This window comes from Glarea lozoyensis (assembly GCF_000409485.1).
Source record: "Glarea lozoyensis ATCC 20868 chromosome Unknown GLAREA1, whole genome shotgun sequence".
NCBI lineage: Eukaryota > Fungi > Ascomycota > Leotiomycetes > Helotiales > Helotiaceae > Glarea > Glarea lozoyensis.
This window is the reverse complement of record NW_007360983.1, coordinates 692,189-708,965: the sequence shown is the minus strand read 5'-3', so window position 1 is coordinate 708,965 and position 16,777 is coordinate 692,189. Positions and strand designations below refer to the sequence as shown.

Sequence of the window (16,777 nt, the reverse complement as noted above, 5' to 3'; positions counted from 1 at the left end):
AAAAGTAAACAAAGGTAGAAATGTAGCGAGTAGAAAGTTTGGATTGATTAACAATTGAGCAAGAGAAGAAGTATGAGACAAGGGAAATTGACATGGTTAGCGCTCCTTGTTCCAAAGAAGCCAATAAGGAAAGAGCAACCCGAGAAATGAAGATAGGTTAGTAGACAATAAGAGCTCATTCAAAGGATGCATTTACGACACAATGATATACATGGCTTCTGCTTCTAAAGTTAACCGCTCTCTAATACAAGCAGAAAATGCTTTACTTCAAAGCAGCTTGCAAGCTCTCAAGAACCTAATGAATCTTGTTAGTGTAAGGTTTGGAAAACCGGCTATGCAACATACCTCGAGCTCAATCTTCGCCTCAGCAATGTCTTGCTCACTTCCACTTCCACCAACGATTTTCTGTGCCTCTGAGATTTGTGATCGGACAGCGTCGGCGCTGAAATCCTCTAATGGGAACCCTTCCACAGCATTAATGCTCAATTCCGAGTTTGGCTGAACGATAGCAAAGCCTCCAGACACTGATTCCGTTCAATTAGCAAAGCTCTTGCGCTCTCTGAGTGAGGACAATCGTACAGAAAAACTGCTTGCTTCCACCGCTCTCCTCAATAACCTCTACGAGTCCTGGCTTCAACTGCTCAATTGATGGAACGTGGTTTGCGAGAACACCCATCTCTCCGGATTCGGCTGGGATGTTGACTTGGACGACATCTTGCGACTTGTAGACGGACTGTTGATAACCTGTTAATCCTTATGCTTTTGCCCAACTTCCTCAAGCAATCTGCCACGTCACCCGCCCTGCCCATCCAATCGCCCTTCCCATCCATCCTCAGCCTTACTCGCGTATCGAACGTACCTGATGTGGTAGAGCCAAACTCAACTTGATCTACGACAGGAGTTAGTATCCAGACGCTCCCAGCAAATTCTTCCGCGAGACAACCGACCTTATCCGACACGGCTTCAGCATATCCTCTACGCTGTAATGGGGCCCTGATAGCTGCAGGACGCGCTCGCAGAGCCGTACGGGCAATACGTAGGGAGTTCATGATGTGTTGGGGTATCAATTGACAATTGGCGTTGTTGACTGCCTCGAGGAGAGCTTTCTTGCGGTTAGGATTGGTTTCCCGGAGCTAAGCGGATATGGCTAGCTTCTGGGTTCACGTGCTCAAGCACAACTTCATTGAACGCTTACAAAGTTTTAACCATGCCCAGATAATTTAAAGCCATATTTTATGGAATACCTAACATCAAAGGGAAAGAGGGCATTTGATACTTGAGAATATATGATAAACGCGTGACATGCCATTGTTGGTCTCTTTGACTTACTGTATAGAAGTCAGCTGACACGTTTCCACAATAACATTGCGCCACAGTTTGGCAAAATATGAGCTGAGCCACACTCTGAAATCCCGAGGTCGACGATGAAATGGATTGATCACACCACACTGGAATATTTGCATCCTTCGTCTGACAAATTCTACGAGCATGTCATGTTGAAAAAGTTCCGATTTCTAGAATGCCCTTACTAAAACTTTCTAGCTTCAAATCATCAACAATATGTCATACACAGCCTAAGTGTTCCGAGCAGTAAGCTAATCTACTACAAAGTGTGCCATGGCTTTCGGATCGGTATATCAACGATGCGAAATTGATTCGGCATCTTCCTCTCAAGATGATTGTTAATTCCGCTCTTTGTAGCTAGGGGATACTCATAGGAAGCTATTCCAGAGATCTCTCAAGCCGACCGTCATCTTCTTTAGCACCAACAACTTGTTTCCTAAATGTTCAACTCGAGATCCCACTTATGAATTAAGCGAGTTCATGACGGTAAGTCGTGAATCTTCGGCACCATACGAACCCACGATGTGGTTTAGATGACGCCCTCCACTTCCAGAAAAATCGACTGGAAATCATTAATCCCTCAACGCGGACGTACGCTAGAAGGAGATGAAGTCGATGCACCTCATAACAACGTGCTGGTTAGCACATTCATTGTCGTGCATATGCAGTGAACCCGATGTGAACTTGCAGGCCGTGTGCATTGGAGGGGTTTCTACACCTGTCAACGGGCGCAGTACAACCTGTGGAGTGTATCCGAAGATGGGCTTCATGTTCGACACGGACAGAGAATGGGAAGAGTCGTAGCTCGTAGTTGGAAGAGTTGAAAGTCAGCAGTCTGACATGCCTTTCGAACTGATATGATATTACACCGTCTCACTCAGCTTTTCAGCGCTGAAAACTCGTGTGGCTATCATCAGGAGCGCGTCCAATACGCCATCTCACATCTGGTAATGTAGACCATAACTTGAATGTCATGATTGTTGGTTCAAGCCAGAATGCAATTGGCTCCTTCTTTGGTCGGCTACTGCATCCCCATGGGCGAGAGGAAGAATATTGCGATATATCAGGACGAAAGAGGGGTTGAATCCTGAAGAATGTGGGGTGCATTTGGCGGTAAGGATGAAAGATTTGAAGCTGCAACGACATCTCAGCTCAAAGCTATGTCCTTGTCGTATTGAGCCTGTGGCTGCTGGTACGGACCGCTTCAAAATGCTTCGATGGTGTCACTACGCACTTGGTTGTTGAAGCGAGTCTATGAGTGGCTCGATGCCTACATTGTAAACTCTCGAGGAAGCCATCGTCAAGCGGTGGTAGTAGGATGTACAACACCAAGCAGGGGAGCTACGTCGTTACATCAAGCATCGCGGGCCTTTTTAATAGCTACCCATAGATAGCCTCTCGCTTACCCGTGTGACAACTTTGAATTTGGACACAAAAGGACTCGTCATTTTGTATTGATACACCAAAACCGGCAGCTTGGTTAGAGCAGAGCCAGCAACGTGAATATTCCGTCGAGAGCTGTGTTACTCTCCGAAGCTCTCCAGCTGATGGTGGTGGGATAGATAGAAAGATGTGCTAAGCACCGGCAAGTATCGTATACAACCGTAATAAACAACGCTCTACGGCAATTGCGTTGTCCTCATATAAAAGTCTTGGGAAATTCATGTCGCAGTACACGGAGCATGGCATATCCTGAATAGGAGGCATAACGTGTCGTCCTCCTTCGTGTCTCGCTTGGACGGGCCTTCCATGAGATTGCCCCCACGGAAAAGAGACATGTTTCGAGAAGGACCCCGCATCGATGCAGGTGTTTTGGTGCTACTTGGCACATATGATTGACTTTCAGGGTTTGGCCAAGCAAGAGATGATCACGGCACTCAGAGAGCGGGTGTTGTATTTTTGGCGTAGCCGCGAGTCGCATCAGAAATGCCAATGGAAATAAACACCGAATGCTCACATGTGCTCTTCTGAGGAAGAAAAGGCCGTATTAACAGGTGAAGGCTTACGCTCCTGCGGTGCCGACGAAAAGAGAGGTTCGGAAAATGCAGAGAAGATGGGCTCGACGACAAATGATCGATTATTCCGGAAGCACAAGAGAACGCAAAAACGGTCGTCAGCCTTGAATTCCTCGAATCCCGAGAGGTACAAAGTAAACAGTACAAGGTAAGGTGTGTAAACTATTGGTAACTTATTAGTCAAAGACCTAAGAGACACCACAAGCGCCGCAACCATAATTCATCACTCATGGTGATTTCCGGCGGTGAAATGCCCGATTATTTGCTGGCAAAATCTGCATGATATGTGTGGGACCGAGTGAGTCGTTGGGGCGAAATGTATTGTGCGGTGAGACTGGGAAACAATGGAAACAAAAGGCTGGAAAGGGGATAGGTCGGCAAGTGCAAATCGCTGTTCGTGATGAAATGAATTATTGGACAGTAAAATGGGTGGCTTCACGGTAACGTTAGAGAGTATGGGAACCTGCGGTAGAATTTTCTCTTGCTTGCAGACGTGCGTCTTTCAGGGCTTTGTTGGCCGTCGAGTCTCTGTTCGGCCCTCTTTCTGGCTCATCTCATCTGGGAAAATCCACTTATTCGCCGGACGCAACAGTCGCGATTCGAAGGCGCTGGTGCACCCCCAAATTCGGACAAGCTTTTGCTCATCAAGCCCTCTCTCGCACCGCTTCTCGCAGCACCCAACACCCACCGCCCACCGCCCACTGCCCACCCATCAAATTCCCATTATTCACCACCACAACCACTTCGACCACCGCCCACCCACCAACCCATCCTCCTTCCCTCTTCATTCCTCTTCTTCCGCCCTCGTACCGCAACCTCGTACGGTCACACCCATCCTCCCAACTCACAGCCGCTTACACAACACATTATTCTCCCCTCTTTGCTGCGCGCCCAGTCCCACCTGTCCTTCGCCCAGCTCCTGGCGAACAAAACCACAAAAGGAACGTGGGCCCTCGACCTTCAGTCGCGCAAAAACCCAGCCAACAAGAATTTCAACGTGCCGTCAACCGGGCGTGGCCAAGTGCTCCTGTACTTCCTGGCTACGTCGAACACTCAGCCAAGCAGCTGTGTCTGACTAAACGGATTGTCCTCCAATCCTATACATTCGCATTCGTCCGACTGTGAATCTTGCGCTCTTCGCAAACCCCCATTACAGCCTGTCTCTGCGCATTTAACGTCATCCTCACATCCGCAGTAAAGATCAACCACCAAGATCACCAACACAACATAGTCTAAGCGCTTGCAACGACGACTCAACTATCCGCGAAAGTCTTGGACCTCAGTCCAACATCCGTCCTTTCTGCTTCTGCGAAGTAAATTTGGATAGCACCTTACCTCTACAACATGTCGTCTCAATTATAGCAATACGGTCCCTAGGGACGCCTCGACCAGACAGGTTCGACTTGACCTCCAGCAGGTCGAAATTTCACAGCAACGATCAATCCTTTCGATTATTGCCGCATATTAATCGATCTCGATATTCCTAGTGCTCGAGATAATTTGCAGTTTTGCAACTTCTTTCCGGACCGCGTCGCGATCCATTTCACAATACGAATACATCGGTCCACGCCACTTGCTGTGACGACCACCCAGCTCGACGATACCTCCCGGATTTAATTGGGATCGAATCGACAGTAGATACATTTAATTTACGACTCGTTTTACTTAATTACTCTTGCGACACCTCTTACATTTCGAGATGGGTCTACAGGATTTCTTCAACTGGCGGTCACAAACGGCCGCCGCCAATACAGATGCAGTGACGGACGACGAACCGGCTGCAGAGGTCGATGAACCACCGGATCACCATATTTCCTTTGAAAAACCTCAGTCTGATTTCCACAAGTCTGCCGTTCGTGGGAAGATGGACCGCAAGGAATCCCTCCTTACCAAGGCACTATTGAGAGGTCCTGAGACGGACGCAGACAAACCAGAGATACACGTCGCAACGGATCTTTCTCGTCGTCGTTCAATGATTAGCAATGCCAGCATGGCTTCGACTGCTGAGCTCACCAGTGATGGAGGTCTTACGAGTCCCGCACGGACGAATACACCAAGCCCACCCCCACCAGGCGCTTTATATGCCAGCTTCGCACCGTACTCCTTGGGGAAGAAGGCCATCCCTCCTCCCACTTCAGTCGCTGCCGTGGTAGTAAAAGATACATCCGACAGCGTTGTCCATAAGGATGTTGTCAGTGTTTCACCAACTGCTCCAGTTCGTCCTGAAATCCCTCGGAAAAGATGTATCAGTTTTGTCTGTGGTGGAAAGAAAGAGGCAACGCCTGCCCCGGCTCTTACTACTGCTCCCGCAATACAACCGCCTAAACCAAGAAGAATTACTTTCATGTGCGCTGGAGGGAAACCGTCGGTAAAAGATGATAAATCTAAAGCTGAGCCAGCCGTTGAAAAGTCAAGCGACATATCAAAAAGACTTAGCTCTCGGTCACCATCTATTCCCAGAAAATCCCCACGCTCGCTTCCTCAGTCTCCGCCGCGACCACGTCGGGATTCCCTTACCATGTCAAAACGAGGACCGCCAAGCCCAACCATCACGAGAGCAAAGCCTAAATGCATTATCGCCAATGAGAATACCTTCCAGTCATCCGAGGCTACTCGATTCCATGAGTTTGCTAGTGATGAGCCGCAGGAAGATGACTGGATCCGTGAAGAGGTCAAGGTCACTTCCAAGAAGATGACCATTAACGATACTTTGAAGATGGAGAATGCTATACGGAAATTGGGCAACGAGGCTGAAGAAGAGGCGATGGAAGAAGATGATGACGACGATGACGACGAAGATGAAGTCGTCAATTATTCCGAGGATGACGAGGATGAGGACGAAGATGATGAAGAAGAGGAATACGAAGACGAAGACGACGATGATGAAGATGAGGATGCTTCTGACGGAAATGAGACCGACAATGAAGCAGGCTTTGCAGATTCTGATGATAGTGATGTTGAAGGAGAATTTGCTTTCTGGACTCCAGGACGCAATATCCCACACATCCAAACTGGAGAGCCTTCAACCTACCGCCCATCAGCACATCGAGCTGCATCTGCATCTTCCATTGATTCCGTGAGCTTCATCGACTCCAAGCTTGGTCCCAAGTCATTGAGACGCCCACGTCGTCGCCCGATGAAGATCAGACCTGGAACTCCTGAATTACCGGATAGTACCGACTTTGTCTGTGGGACGCTCGACGAAGATAGGCCGATGGAAAATGCATACATCGCATGCATGAAAGCACGTGAGAATGCGAAGCACAAGCAAACGCCTCAGGACATTGATCCTAGCTTCCCGACTTCGGATTTTGACGAAGAGGATGACGACGATATCGTCGCAGCTGGAGAGGATAGTGACGAACATGTTTGGCTTCACGGGAACTTTGAGGAGTCTGACAGCGAGAAAAAGGGACGGAGTCGGCCAACAACCACCCGCCGAAAGTCGCCAATCGTCTCACCCAGAAGAGCTCACTCACCTGCGCCAACTCGTAGACTCCATTCTCCTCCCCCAGCTCGCCGACTTCACTCTCCTCCTCCACCTCGCCGGCATCATTCTCCACCACCGCCAAAACAACGCCACCGGTCACCTCCTCCACGGAAGCTGTTTGGACAATCCCCAAGGTGTATGCGTTCTCCACCTCCAGCGCGAACCATTCAATCGCCAGCTGTAACGCCTATGCAATCGACCAACGGTGTCGTATCATTTATGTCATTGGCATCCCGACCGGGGCTCACCCACACTAAGTCTCTCCCACGCGCACCAAATATCTTTGGCCGCCAGTACAAGGCTTCCCGTATTGAGGCCGCAGCTGGTAACGCGTATGACAACAGTGATGGTCCAGATGGACACGTCCGTGGAGCTATCGATATCGTCAAAGGGCTTGAACGAAAGCGTCAACGTCGCAAAGAGAAATTCCTACAGAAACACTGTAACCGGAAACAAAAAGGTCATGCGGAGCGTAAGCCTCAACCTGGCAAAGGCGCCGAGCGTATGCGTGAGCTTGGGCTCCTCATGGCCGGCAAAACTGGCGTCACGGACCCGTATATGATGTCCGCTTAAATTTGATGGAAGAATCGCCAAACGAGAATGTCCTCGATTCAAATCTTTCAATTCTTTTGTACATACTTCTTTTCTTTTACCCATCCAATATTCTACCCGATTGACAGGATGTGGTCGTTTGTATATACCACTTTTGTCCTATTTATCCAGAACAACATATTGGGCATCAGCACTCTGCGAGCATCGATCTCCTTACGTACGGATTGTTTCGCCAGTCTTATATTATCGTGGCCATCATTTGGGCCCGGGGAGCATTAGCATAGCGTCGGCAGCATTAGCGGCTTTCAGTGGAATCATATCCTATATTCATATTATGTGGAGGAGTCGCGACTAAGGGTTCTGAATGGATCCGTGGCAATCCTACTACCATTCTGATACCAGAATACCATGAGTTTCTTATGTCATATAACAGAAGAATCTTATCATAAATTACACAAATTACGTTTTACACTTGCAGTTTCGTGAATCCCTGCTGTGTCTGATTGTGTACGGTGTAAGAGACTGGAGTCATCGCTAATAGTGTGGTAATCTTTGTGTTAGGGTGCTTTGGAAACCGTTAATTAGACACATGAGAGTTATTAGTTGAGAAATATCAAAATTAGTCTTTTTTTGTAGATTGTAGACAAGTAGCCAAGTATCACATGTGTTTAACGAGCAGAGAAACTATATCCTAGGTCTTAGTTTACAGAAGCGGATTTAGCCGTTAGAGAATAGTAGCAACAGAAGAAGACACTAAAGATTAAAATAAGTATGCGATTGAAAAACCACAGCCCCGAATTGCATGAGGAAACATGTGTTCTATTTGTAGCTGCTTGGGGGTGACGAAAGAAAATGTTCTGCCTTGAACCCAAGGCATTCAGTTACTAGCGTAATCATCGACGCCAGATTGACACTCCGTATCTTGCTTGTTGAGGTGGATATCCAAGAAATAATAATTATTCACACTACTCCCGCTTGCGCAACCAGAAACCGAACCTTCAATACTCGATAATACTATAGCCACCATGTGGATTGTCAACTGGTGTAAGTATACCACTACAGCCTACCATAAATTCTCCCACGGGCAAGAATTCCAGCATGCTGACTTGCCCTTTTTCTACCAGTTTGGGATACTCTTGCCTCCCTCGGGCTTTTGAACAAGCATGCGAAACTCCTCTTTCTCGGGCTCGATAATGCTGGAAAAACGACGTTATTGCACATGTTAAAGGTGGGTGGTTGTGATCCAGGAGGCTACTCGAATGCCATCGCTGTGTAACACACGATCAAGGACAAAAGACCACGACTGACATTCTGGCTTTTCTAGAATGACCGAGTTGCGATTCTTCAGCCAACATTACATCCAAGTCAGTAATAACCGTCTGCTGCGGCTCTGTGTCAAATGGAGCATGTGTACTGATGGCTAGATAGCATCCGAAGAGCTTGCCATCGGTAATGTTAAGTTCACAACTTTCGATTTAGGTGGACATCAACAAGGTATGCGCTGTCCTGATGATATCAGAACACGGGCGAAGGCGTGGAAAATGGCTCACACCTAGTAGCACGTCGTCTTTGGAAGGATTACTTCCCCGAGGTGTCTGGCATCGTTTTCCTTGTCGATGCGAAAGACCACGAACGTCTGATCGAATCCAAGACCGAGTTAGATGCCCTTTTGAGCATGGAGGAACTGTCTAAGGTACCATTCGTTGTGTTGGGAAACAAGATCGACCACCCAGATGCGGTCAGCGAAGATGAATTAAGACACCAACTCGGTCTATATCAAACTACTGGAAAGGGCAAAGTCCCTCTCGAGGGTATCAGACCTATCGAGGTTTTCATGTGCTCGGTCGTTATGCGACAAGGTATGTGACATCAGTGTTTGTATTCAGACCAGCTACTAACATAACCTAGGTTACGGTGAGGGTATTAGATGGTTGTCACAATACGTGTAAATGATAAGGGAGATACAATTCGTGAGAGAGAAATGACCACGAAACAAGACAAGCAAGCGCCTCTCCACGGAGGGGCAATGTCACGATGGGCGGAGTACACAGGTTGATTTTCGATTGTGCTTTTGGCAATGTCTTTCCTGTGGGCCATTATGGGGGAGTTATCCGTAACGGCCTGGATCAAGCCAGACATAATTGTACCCTGCATATTTTCGCGATTAAGAATTTTAACTTTGCCTTGGATGTTTGTTTATGATGCTATATTTGGATCTTGAATTTGAAGTCACATTCTTTTGCGCCCTGTCTTCGGGGGTTGACAATATCCTCCGATTCTTCAACAACCGTAGAACTTCAAAATTTAAAGATATCAGTATTTGATTCTCATGATCTGTGAATTGGGAAAGTCAAGTGCAATAAATAATAGAGTTCGAATTCGCATCATTTTTGCTTGTCATGGGGGAGAGCGACGTCATACGAGGCACCTGGTCTCGGTTTGGAGCTCAACGGTTCTAACCACCACTTTAGCACTACATTCCAAAGCTATCTTCCATTCTTCGCAGCGCGCCAACACGTCGCGTATAAAATTACAAGAAGCCACCGCTGATATGCCTTCCCTCAAGCGTTATTCAGAGCGGTAACAAAGTGCACATTATTAGTTATTGCTGAGAAGAAGGCGGCCAATCTAGCGCTCTTATCCACCTATTGCAAAGACCACATAGCTTGAACACAGCACCTCGAGCTCGCCATGGCAGATCTAGCAAAATCTACGGACGGGCCAGAGCCATATAGCGAGGAGGGCTACGACGCATCGCTCCTCCCAGATTTCGAGCACGAATTCCTATCGTACGAAGATGTAATCGCATTCGCCAACGCACTCTCCGCACCAGAACAAAGTCCCAGCACCGATGACCTCCCCAGCACTGCCAACAGTGATTTAAAGAGTCCCGATGGAACACGCAGACCTAGTATCGCCAGTATTGTCACGGATGCCCATAGCGAGCGGTACGGCGACACGAACCGAAACCCGAATCGACGGGAAAGCATCTTCATCACGGCGCAGAATGATTGGGCGCCTGTCAACCCTCCACGGCGGAATTGGAGGAGGAGTAAAGAGAAGAATGAGGGGAAGGCGAAGGTCAGACGGCGGAAGCCGAGGAGGAGTAGGGATGAGACGAGGGAGGGGTATCTGTATGCGTTGCTGAAATGGCCCTTTCTGTTGATTGTTGGGGCTTGGGTTGTTGGCCTGGCAATCAGTTACCTGGCTACGAGGACGTATATATGGCTCTATGAGCATTTTGTTGCGTGGCGTGGAACGAGAGAACGGCTGAGAAAGAGGTTGCAGGAGGCGGAGAATTATAATGATTGGGTACGCAGAGCGAAGGACTTGGATCGGTATCTTGGAAATGATAAGTGGAGGGAGGATGATACTTTTGCATATTATGATAGTAAGACTGTGAAGCGGGTGGTTGATCAGTTGAAGAAGATAAGTAGAAGGGTTGTTAGTGATCTAGATGGGAGAGAGAGAGGAGGTGCAACATCAGGAGTGTCAAAGAAGAAGGCGATTGATGATTTGAAGATTTTGGTGGAAGCATGTGTGAAGAGCAATTTTGTGGGCATTGAGAACTCAAGGCTGTATTCTCAGACTTATTATGGGACGAAGAATCTGGTTCAGCAGTTCATTGATGAAGGTATGCTCTGTTATCTAACACTATTTGGATGGATACTAATCACTGTGCAGTCGAGAAAGCCGTTCAGCTACTTGTTGAAACCACTCTGCTAACTGTTGAGGAGAAGCGAACGCTCTTCAAGCGTGTGCATACCAATTTTGGTCGCACAGCACTCTGCCTCTCAGGTGGCGCTTCATTTGCATACTACCATTTCGGAGTAGTAAAAGCTCTTCTCGACGCCGATTTACTCCCAGAAGTCATCACAGGCACTTCTGGTGGAGCACTTGTTGCTGCATTGGTCGCCACTCGAACTAATGACGAACTGAAGAAACTTCTTGTTCCAGCACTAGCAGGTCGAATCAATGCTTGTTCGGAACCATTTAGGGTCTGGGGACCTCGATGGTGGAAGACTGGTGCTCGCTTCGATTCTTTGGAGTGGGCTAAGAAATGTAGTTGGTTTAGTCGAGGAAGTATGACTTTCAAGGAAGCATATGAGAGGACAGGGAGGATCTTGAATATTTCTTGTGTCCCGGCTGATCCTCACTCTCCAACGTATATTAACCCCAAATTCCGTCTTCATATGATACTGACATTCTCTTAGTATTCTCACCAACTACCTGACAGCTCCTGACTGTGTAATTTGGTCAGCTGTTCTAGCTTCCGCCGCTGTACCTGGCATTCTAAACCCAGTCGTCCTAATGATGAAGACTTCTACTGGCACAATAGTACCCTACTCATTCGGCCACAAATGGAAAGACGGCTCCCTCCGAACCGACATTCCCCTCAAAGCCCTCAACCTCCACTTCAACGTCAACTTCAGCATCGTCTCCCAAGTCAACCCCCACATCAACCTCTTCTTCTTCTCCTCTCGCGGCTCCGTTGGCCAACCCGTCACCCACCGTCGTGGCCGCGGCTGGCGGGGCGGCTTCCTCGGCTCCGCCACCGAACAATACCTCAAACTCGACCTCAACAAATGGCTCAAAGTCCTCCGCCATCTCGAGCTCCTCCCTCGCCCTCTCGGGCAAGACTGGTCCGAGATCTGGCTCCAGCAGTTCTCAGGCACCATCACCATCTGGCCACGCTCCGTCATCAGCGATTTCTGGCGTATCCTCTCGGATCCGAACCCGAAACAGCTGGCGCGGATGCTGCATGTTGGCCAGCAATCCGCTTTTCCTAAGCTGCAATTCCTCGCCAATCGGATGAAGGTTGAGAGGATGGTTGAGAGGGGACGCAAGGAAACGCGCATGGGTGTGCGGAGGGGCAGTATCGAGAGTATTATCAGTGAGGATGATATTCGAAGTCTTTTGCGCAAGAGCGAGGACGGGGAGACGGCGACGGGCGAGGATAGTGAGGCGTTGACTACGGGGGATGAGTTTGAGGATGAGACGGCTGTGGAGACGGCGGTGGAGCAGGAGTTACTTATGAGTAAGGTTGTTGAGGAATAGAGGCTCCTATTCCTGTTCAGAAATGTGGTTTATGTTCTGTGTGATGATTTCAACGCTCGTGGTTGAGAATGCAGGGTCTTGAATTACGATTTGGAGTTTGGCGGTGTGGTCACGATACCATGGTTTTCTTTCTTCTGGAATAGAGTGGGATAGGAGACGGGGGAGAGATTGAATTGTAAATATTCTATCATGGCTATGCTGTTTAGCTTATTTAATGGTTACTCGCTCGGTCGTTGGCTTTATGCCATTGTTGACGGGTGGAAGTTCTTCTTTAAAAATGTGAAAATCCGCGGTTCCTTCTCTTGAAGAGAAACTCGTCTTATAATCGATCTATGCTCGTTCTATGCCTCTTCTGAAGGTTTTTATTAGGGTTGTGTTGGTTTGTGATCTAGATTCTGCTTATCCATCTCATGTACGCAATACGTCCTTCACTCTTACGCTCTTTTTTTATAAACACAGTAGGTACTTGCCCCAGTTTCCAAAAGCTAGATGACTATATCAGTATCAGAATATTTTTATCCCATGAACGATCTAAGAAACAGTGGCGCTAAAAACATAGTATTGATATGCTTTTTCTCGCATAACGTCTTTAACGCTGGAGATATGAGAAGAAAAAGACTACGGAGCTCGTCGTTCGAATAGCTATGTCTTATTATATCCTTGTCATCAATGAAATGCCGGGGTGTTGATCATGTTTATTGTTATATGATCTTGCATCCATATGCTTAGGTTGGTGATTTGGTTTGCTGGTAAGTTGTCGGGGGATGGGAAGAGGGAAGTGTACATTTGTTTCCCCATTTCCACTAATTGTAGAATGGCTAAATTGATGAATTAAATGGCCTGGCTATGTCTTTTGTTTTGGGGTTAAGAGATCGATGTTAAGAAGTAATCGAAAGTTTAGATGAACTTACCCATACCGTAACCTCAGTCGGCAATTTATACTAGGGATTGATAAGGGAGCTGAGCTTTTTCTCTCTTGGTACTTGAAATGTATAAATGTTTATTTACATGTACATAATGGATATACATTCATATCTTTAAATACTTATAAAAAGATACAGGTGTGACGTAAACCTAGAAAGTGTCCTAATCGTAACCCTTCCCTCGTATAAATATTATGGGCACTCTAAGGTAACGAGTGATGAGTCGATCAAATAGCGAGTAGATTGCATTTCGGAACACACGCATATTGAGTTTCCTAACAGATGACAAGAAGTGAGACTATGGTATAAAGCGTACTCGAATAATTGAGATAACTCATGATTACACCTTCTTCTCAGCTATCAGTCTTTGTGGAGAAGTTAGTACTCGAATCAAACATTTTGTCGTACAATGTTTTGTATTGTCTAATACTACCAACTTGCTCCCGACCCACTCATCGGCAACCACTCATCCAAGCCCATGTCAGCTTGCATCCCATTCATGCCCATATCGAAACCGAAACCTTGCGATTGATCACTTGACGGGATTGGAAAGTTGTCCATCAGATTTGGCGTCATGAATGGATCAGCTACGCCAAAGCAATAATTAGCTCGTGTAGCAAGAGAAGAAGAGATAGAAATTGTTATGATGAGGGGTACCTACGACCAGAAAAATCTATGTGATCTTGAAAATTCTGTTGCAAAGTGTTTTCCGGCCTATGTGGGTGATCACCGCAAGCAGCTTCATCACCAACTGAATATGCGTCGCCCGCCCTACTGCCCAACACAAAATCTATTGTAGCAGCAGCCTTCCTCGCCTCCCCACTCCGCTTACTCCTCCTAACCCAGACTTCCCTCGTTCTCCGCAACGCAGCACATATCTCCTCCTGCCTCTCTATCGTCTGCTTCTTGTGCAACAACGAACACAGAATCATCGTAGCCGTAAGGAAAAGATGGTTCATGGATGAAGTCACTCGCCAACGCACCGAATGAAGTTGGCCACCTGGACAGGTTTCTTCTTCAAGCACATGTTGGATTTGGAAGGTTCCTAGGGATGCTTCTAGACATGCTTTCCGAGAGTAGGAGTAATCTGTATGTTGAGGGAGGGATGAAGACGGAGAGGCAGAATCTAGGTAGAGGAAGCGGTGTTGTAGGCGAATTTGACCTTTATACAAGAGATGGCGTATGAAAAGTTTGGACATGGTTATTTGTGGCGAATCCGTTATACTTGCAGTGATAGCCTTCATTCTCAGAGTTGGCGGGATAGAGTTTGCGGCTTCTTGCAGCATGTTATCCATGCGTAATATCTCTGCATAACTGCAAAGTTTTACAGCGTCGGTAGCGTCTGAGATCTTGCCAAGAACCATTAGCATTCTTCGACGGGCAATGATTCCTAAGGTCGTAGTATGCTCGGTTTCTGGACGGGCTGGGGGAAGTGAAATGGTGGTTTCGGAGAGGTCGGCATCGTTTAGATTTCGTGGTTCTTCGGTATCGCATTGTGACTCCTTGATTATCCGTGGCATGCCCATTTGGCTTGATATAAGGATATCGCTTAAGAGAACAGTGGCCCACATCCTACGACGCATTTCACCTTGCAGAGGTGAAATTCCCGAAAAGTGCCGAGGATCACGGTGATAGCCCATTCTCATAGCTAGGTTGACTTCGAGTGCAAGTAGGAACCAAACGTCCTTATTAGCATCCGTTCGAACGCCAAACTCAACATATATGTAATGAATCAGAGTTTCCAGTACAAACGGCCCGGACTTGGTATATCCACCCATTGTGAGGCATTGTACAATTTTTTCGCGGTATAAGTCGATTAGCTGAGATTGTTGATCTGCTTCATGGCCATGCAGGAAATCGGACGGTGTAGAAGCGAGGACAGCAAGACATATCATGCTGAAGAGCAATCCTATCCACATGACTGGTGCTTCAGATGGATTTGTCCAAAATGCTTCATACTGCGCATGTCAAAATCAAAACGATGGTAAACTGATCACAGGACGCATTACTTGCCTCTTTGAGAAAGCTGGGCCCATGAACGGCGGCTGAATTTGAAAACATTAGCTACAATTGTGTGGTAACAGGAGGGGATGTACTGGCAAGATGCAACGAGCTCCAGCTGGGCAAAATAACGTGCCAAGTAGCGGTCTACTTTGCTTCTAGGTGGCAATGCTTCGAGAATATCTTCCCGAGAAGCTGCTTGATTGTATCCAGACCCGTAAAGAAGTAGAGCATGAGGAGATTGAAAGGCAAGTTCACTGCTACTGCCATCGACACTATCACAAGGGACCGGATAGGGGCTGTCATTAACTCCAAGTTCTTTCTGGGCAAAATGTTCTTTGAGATCCGCAATATTTTCCAAAATCGTGGCCCAGTGGTCGTTGCCAACATATCGATGTTCTGAAGGAGAGACGCTCATGCTGCCGCATTCGGAATGGCCATCCATCGTGGCAGTTGGGTCCAGCAACGATTCCGGAGGTGTGACCATGGCAGACTCGGCACGTTCATTGAGATGATTGTGAGCGGAATTACGCATTAAGGTCATAACAAGACTCTCGAGCTGGGCAAGGCGATCACCAACACCCTTTGAGGACAATGTCGCTGTTTGAGTGTCCGGATAGGTGCAAGGTAAACGCCGTGACGCACAGCGAGAACATGGCTGTTGGCGATCGCATTTTGACCTAACAAATGGAAGAAATAGGTAGGTACTTGACCGTGAAAGAAGTAGTGATTATGAATAGACGAAAGTGCTTACTTTTGGCGTCGGCATAAAGTACAAGACAATTGAGGTTTGTCTCGGCGCCGACTTGGATTCGGGCTCGAATGACTATTGCTTGTGATCGACGACATGGACGAGTGTATCCCCTTAGATTCTTGACACTCTCGAAGCTCTCGTTCTAGTTGATCGTGAGTGTCTTGAAAGATAGAAGTGCGTCGTGAAACTTGTGGACTATACGCCTCGGATTATCGTTATTCCGCCGGGCTAACTAAACAGGTTACAGCGACCCCCTTTCATAGACGACAACCGGACTTCTTTACGTATGCTGACCGCGTTGGATTGCCTCATCTACCTAACTAGATGATTCACTGCTGTGAAAATCAGTCGTGATATGCATTTCAAGGATTTGAATAGCTACATCGACGCTTGAATTTATCCTCCGATCCTCCGTCCGATGTCGGTACAATCTACGGGGGGGACCATAGGAGCAGCCGTCCGACCGTCCTATCCTCCTACCCTCCTATCCTCCTACCACCCGATTTTTGCCCAGCTTCTCGCTGGACCCGATCATGCGGTATACCTGTAAGATATGTTGCTGTTCTCCAGCAAGAGATGGGAGAAAGACCCGTATTTCTCAATTTGTGAATCATGCCCCGGCGCTAGTTGATACGCTGAA

General features: G+C 47.5%; 5 protein-coding genes across 5 annotated transcripts; 3 read left to right on the top strand and 2 right to left on the bottom strand.

Moving 5' to 3' along the window:
- Positions 1-262: 262 nt before the first annotated feature.
- On the bottom strand, positions 263-1,049 carry GLAREA_08885 (Epsilon subunit of F1F0-ATP synthase N-terminal; the record flags this gene model as incomplete). Its single annotated transcript, XM_008077846.1, has 5 exons — positions 263-295; positions 346-524; positions 580-733; positions 860-889; positions 948-1,049. 5 exons carry the CDS (start codon positions 1,047-1,049, stop codon positions 263-265), a joined length of 498 nt encoding a protein of 165 aa, XP_008076037.1.
- A 4,009-nt stretch (positions 1,050-5,058) lies between these two features.
- Positions 5,059-7,422, top strand: GLAREA_08884 (uncharacterized protein; the record flags this gene model as incomplete). Its single annotated transcript, XM_008077845.1, has 1 exon — positions 5,059-7,422. One exon carries the CDS (start codon positions 5,059-5,061, stop codon positions 7,420-7,422), a length of 2,364 nt encoding a protein of 787 aa, XP_008076036.1.
- Positions 7,423-8,426: 1,004 nt separating this feature from the next.
- On the top strand, positions 8,427-9,350 carry GLAREA_08883 (P-loop containing nucleoside triphosphate hydrolase; the record flags this gene model as incomplete). The annotated part of the gene is made up of 6 exons (XM_008077844.1): positions 8,427-8,445; positions 8,526-8,671; positions 8,726-8,765; positions 8,830-8,895; positions 8,961-9,260; positions 9,310-9,350. 6 exons carry the CDS (start codon positions 8,427-8,429, stop codon positions 9,348-9,350), a joined length of 612 nt encoding a protein of 203 aa, XP_008076035.1.
- A 742-nt stretch (positions 9,351-10,092) lies between these two features.
- Positions 10,093-12,459, top strand: GLAREA_08882 (FabD/lysophospholipase-like protein; the record flags this gene model as incomplete). Its single annotated transcript, XM_008077843.1, has 3 exons — positions 10,093-11,035; positions 11,086-11,566; positions 11,616-12,459. 3 exons carry the CDS (start codon positions 10,093-10,095, stop codon positions 12,457-12,459), a joined length of 2,268 nt encoding a protein of 755 aa, XP_008076034.1.
- Positions 12,460-13,811: 1,352 nt separating this feature from the next.
- GLAREA_08881 (fungal specific transcription factor) lies at positions 13,812-15,918 on the bottom strand (the record flags this gene model as incomplete). The annotated part of the gene is made up of 4 exons (XM_008077842.1): positions 13,812-13,969; positions 14,044-15,340; positions 15,392-15,427; positions 15,535-15,918. The coding sequence occupies 4 exons, from the start codon at positions 15,916-15,918 to the stop codon at positions 13,812-13,814; spliced, it is 1,875 nt and encodes a 624-aa protein (XP_008076033.1).
- Between the last annotated feature and the right edge of the window lie 859 nt (positions 15,919-16,777).